The sequence below is a fragment of the Mandrillus leucophaeus genome, unplaced genomic scaffold, assembly GCF_000951045.1.
Source record: "Mandrillus leucophaeus isolate KB7577 unplaced genomic scaffold, Mleu.le_1.0 Scaffold1, whole genome shotgun sequence".
Lineage (NCBI taxonomy): Eukaryota > Metazoa > Chordata > Mammalia > Primates > Cercopithecidae > Mandrillus > Mandrillus leucophaeus.
The window spans coordinates 8,157,741-8,162,592 of record NW_012098097.1 but is presented as its reverse complement, the minus strand read 5'-3'; the positions used below and the strand labels follow the sequence as shown (position 1 = coordinate 8,162,592).

At 50.1% G+C, this 4,852-nt stretch overlaps 1 protein-coding gene across 12 annotated transcripts in view; it reads left to right on the top strand.

Annotated features, from left to right (window-relative positions):
- Positions 1-1,006: 1,006 nt before the first annotated feature.
- HN1 (hematological and neurological expressed 1) overlaps positions 1,007-4,852 on the top strand; it is a 39,388-nt gene continuing 35,542 nt past the window's right edge. For 4 of the 12 annotated variants that reach the window (XM_011976703.1, XM_011976914.1, XM_011977053.1 and 1 more), the window contains exon 1: positions 1,007-1,348. In XM_011976703.1, the coding sequence (XP_011832093.1) occupies positions 1,293-1,348 (56 nt within the window). In that variant the 5' untranslated portion in view covers positions 1,007-1,292. Of the gene's footprint in view, positions 1,349-1,447; positions 2,768-4,852 lie in introns of those variants that run through there. The other 8 variants (XM_011976976.1, XM_011976854.1, XM_011976635.1 and 5 more) reach the window with 5 other exon arrangements.

The window sequence follows — 4,852 nt, the reverse complement described above, 5'->3', positions numbered from 1 at the left end:
AAAGAAAGAAAAAAAGGGAACTTTCTAACGCAAACAATCGGTGTGCTTCACATGGTTGCGGTAAGCACATAAATGCATGATCCATGCTTTCTAGAAGAGAACTTCTCACTGGCTTTTCATGAAAGCCCAGGGGGAGGGTGGTTAACCTAGACTGCCCAGAATACAAACTTCCAACTACCTGGAAGGTGGCTTTGCAAAGAGGAATGTGGTTCAATTATTTTGGAAATATTGAGCAAAGACATCTGCCTTGAGGAAATATGCAAGACATGAGAAGGGCTTATCTATCAACTGCCTGCCCTCTTTTGCCCAAGGCTTTCCTATTATGATCTTGTAAACCATCATTCCTGAGTCCTCCAAGTGTGTCTGCATTTGTTGCGTGGATAGATTTACCCAGACAGGTGGAAGAGTCATGACTTAAGGGTTATAAACAGCTGCAGAGGCCTGAGCTGCTCCCATAGTCTTGGTAGCAGGGAATGAGGCCATTCCTGGTGCCAGGCATTAACCAGCCTTAGAATAGGCCCCCAAATAGGAGCGACTGTAATTTTCACCCAGTACATGCACCACCCATTACAACTAAACAGTAACATTAAAATGTAAAGAATTTCCAGTCCTTTTAAAAGGGATCATCTTGGCGTGCTCTCTGTTGCTGACTCATAGTGCTGCTGCTTTGAGACTATTAGGTTTCTAAATGGGACACACAGTAGGTATTCAATAAATAAATGTCAACTTGTTGCAGTACTTTTCATCCTTTAAGGAGGATGCCCTTACTATTCCACCATCAGTAAAGCAAATGAGAGAATAGTAACAGTGACAAATCTCCCTTCTGCTTGCCGAGGTTGTAACTCCCCAAGAAAGAGCTTCACCCTCTGTCAGGTAACGTTTTAAAGTGACAGCCAGCACGACTTGTACCCAGAGCGAGGTAGATTCGCCTTCTGTCCAATCATCGCCAAGATTTTGGGGTGGGGGAGGGGAGAGCGTCCCAAGGCCTTCCCAGTCCAGGAAGGGGGCGGGCTTAGACTGAGCCGTGGCCGCCACAGCCCGTCGTAATGCCGCATGGTGCTTGGCACTCCAGAGAGCCAATAGGAACGAAAGGGTTCATTTGAATCGGCCAATGCCGGAGGATTAGGGGGAGGGCTTTGAGAAGTCTATAAAAGAGTCGCTCGCCCGGACAGGCGGTGGCGGCGGCTCCTGCGGCGGTGGCCGGCTCTTGGGTGTGGAGTTACCCTGCGCACCTCGGGTCCGACCCTTTGAGCGTTCTGCTCCCGCGCCAGCCTACCTCGCTCCTCGGCGCCATGACCACGACGACCACCTTCAAGGGAGTCGACCCTAACAGCAGGAATAGCTCCCGGTGAGGCAACCGGGTCGCGCCCGAGCCGCACGGGGCTGAGGGGCCGGGAGGGCCGCTGCCGGCGGGGCCTCGCGCCGGTCGTTGCGGGTAACAAGCCCGGTGCTCTGTGCTCGCTCCGGGGCGGGTGGCGGGGTTCTGCCGTCGGCGCCGCCTTTGTGCCGCCTGGCGAGCCCTGCGCGCCGGCCCCACCCGGGTCCCTGCTGCTTTCCATTCATTCCTCCCACGGAGCCAGGGGCTGGGGAGGCCGGAGCTGGTCGCCCCTCGGAGCACGGCCGGTTTTCGTTAATCGGAACCTGTGGGAAGGGCTTCCCTTTCTTCTGTGGGCATCCGGGCTGGTCCATCCCCAGGGTGGTGGGCTTGGCCCCCCAGGTGCCCGGGGAGCCTTTAGGGCCCCATGCATGGTCAGGCCCTATTGTCCCATTGCTGGGCCACGCGCTCCTGCCTTTGGCCCGTGGCGTGCGGTTGGTCTTGCTCTCGCGCGCAGCCATCGGATCCGGAGACCGGATCGATTAGGTCCGGGGGGCTCCTTACCCTCGCCGTGCCCCACTCCTTATTCGGACCTACCTGGCAGGTGCATTTGTGGTCGGGCGGGGCTGGTCATCACGACCCTTCACCCCGCATTCAGGACCCAACCGTTCTTCCCTTCCTCGAAGTGCCTCCCCTCTTCCAAGTGTCTCCCCTTTCCTAACAAAGGAAAGACCCCTTCTCCCCCTCCCTGCGCTCATTTCTAAGAGGGAGGGGGAATGAGCCAACCCGAGTGGGTTTTCTGCGCTTAAACCTTCGGACCATGGTCTTTGCATCCTACCTTCGCTTCCTCCTTTGACGTTTGCCCAATGAGTTCATCCCTGGCCCTGGTTCCCTTGCAGGAGGAGGTTTCTTGTTCTTGGGCGGGGCCGGAGACATCCATTGTCTCTAACGTGGTAGCTCTACCTGGGAAGCGAGGGATTTTTCTTGCCCTTCATCCCACTGCTTTTTGGGCTTGAGGCACTGGGTACAGTGTTTGGACAGGAACCCTTTTCAAGTCCTTGCTTAACTTGGTGGAAGGGTTTGGATTCTGTAGAAGGTGTCCACATTGTCTCAGCTAATTGCACACTGTTCTTTAAGGTGGGTTACAGTTATGTCTGGGATCCTCCTCAAGGCTTGGAGGAAGCTTAAATTTCACTTTTTTGAGCATGTATTTTACATCGATTATGACCTGCATTCATGTGTGGCTAGCCTCGGGGTCCTGGCCAAGTGGCACAAAGGGAGCCATTTTGTGGGGCTAAGAAGACACGTGAAATAGCAATATCTCACAGGGGTTAGAGAACTTGGGAACAAAAAGCACGCTTCACTCAGCAATTGAGCCTTAGGAGGAAAGCATGGGAAATGACATTCCTTTACAACTCATTTCTTTCAGGTTTACAAGGTCAAAAAGATTGGGTAAAATTCAAAAAAATAAATTGGTGATTACTGGGATAGGGAACTTGAGTAGCACAGGAAACTGGTTGCTCCCTTTCTGTTTTCTTCCCAATGAGATAATTTTTTCAGCGGACAGGAACAGATTGAGCCTTGGTTTTTCATTTTGTGTTGTGAGGCCAACTTTCTGCCGGTTAGACTTCAGTCGTCAGAATGATAATGTGTAATCTGGGGTTTTATTTGGGGTTGAGTTCATATTAGTGTTTTGCAAAGAATTTCAGTAATCAGGTCAAATGAATCCTCACACTTAGTTTTTTCATATGTACATTTGAAATGTGAGACAAATGAGTTTTGATCCTGTGGAATGAATGTTTAATTCACCTTTTGCCATCAATTTCCCTCCAGTATTGTGCTCTAGGGACTGTAGTAGCATTGTCATTTTATTGTCTCTCTACCTTCCCTTTTTCTATAATCTCACCTAATTCTCATAAACTTAATTTTGTCCAATAATGTTCTCCTGGCCCCATAAACTCGTTATAAATTTAGTCTGGTAAGGAATGATCTGCAAAGATATACGGAAACTTCGGGATTTAAAGAGAGAAGAAAGAAAAGGAGTAATTTTTAAAAAATCGTTATCTACAGTACATGGACACATTTTTGTTCAGTCTTAAATATATAATCCTGATTTAGTTGTCATGTATGATTCTGAAAGAATAGTAGGATCCTAAAACATTGTACTTTCTGCCTTATGATCTACATCCTTTGTTTGGGGATGTCTCACTATTACAAATGGTCTCTACAACACTGACGTCATCCGAGTTGGTTACTACCTGCTATTGCAGGAGGAACAGAGACCTTTAGAAAGTTGGACTGATTAGAGTTTTGAGTTGCTCTTACGCTGGTGTTTGGGTACTAGTGTCTTTTTCTTGATTTTTTTTGTTTTGTTTTGGAGACGGAGTTTTGCTCTTCTTGCCCAGGCTTGAGTGCAATGGCGCAATCTCTGCTCACCTCCGCCTTCCGAGTTCAAGCGATTCTCCTGCCTCAGCCTCCCGACTAGGTGAGATTACAGGCATGCACCACCACACCTGGCTAATTTTGTATTTTTAGTAGAGACAGGGTTTCTCCATGTTGGCCAGGCTGGTCTCAAACTCCCGACCTCGGGTGATCCGCCCGCCTTGGCCTCCCAAAGTTCTGGGATTACAGGCGTGAGCCACCGCGCCCAGCCTTATTTTTTAAAATTAATTTTTTTTTTTTGAGACATAGTCTCACTCTGTTGCCAGGCTGGAGTGCAGTGGCACGATCTCCGGCTCACTGCAACCTCTGCCTCACGGGTTCAAGCGATTCTTCTGCTTCAGCCTCCCGAATAGCTGGGACTACAGGCACATGCCACCATGCCCAGCTACTTTTTGTACTTTTTTAGTAGAGACAGAGTTTCACGACATTGGCCAGGATGGTCTCAATCTCTTGACCTCGTGATCCACCTGCCTTAGCCTCTCAAAGTGCTGGGAAAACAGGCATGAGCCACCGCTCCTGGCCTTAATTTTATTATTAATATTATTAGAGACGGAGTCTTGCTCTTTTGCCCAGGCTGGAGTGCAGTGGCACGATCTTAGCTCACTGTAGCCTCCGCCTCCTGGGTTCAAGCGATTCTCCTACCTCAGCCTCCTGAGTAGCTGGGATTACAGGTTCGCGCCACCACACCCATCTAGAAGTGCTATATATTCTTAGAAAAATGTTTCTTGGCCGGGCGTGCTGGCTCACACCTGTAATCCCAGCAGTTTGGATCTTACTATGTTGGGAGGCGGGCAGATCACAAGGTCAGGAGATCGAGACCATCCTGGCTAACACAGTGAAACCCCATCTCTACCAAAAATACAAAAAATTAGCTGGCCTCGGTGGCAGGCGCCTGTAGCCCCACTACTCTGGAGACTGAGGCAGGAGAAAGGTGTGAACCTGGGAGGCGGAGCTTGCAGTGAGCTGAGATCATGCCACTGCACTCCAGCCTGGGCAACAGAGTGGGACTCCGTCTCAAAAAAAGAAAAAGAAAGAAAGAATGGCCAGGCCCGGTGGCTCACGCCTGTAATCCCAGCACTTTGGGAGGCCGAGGCG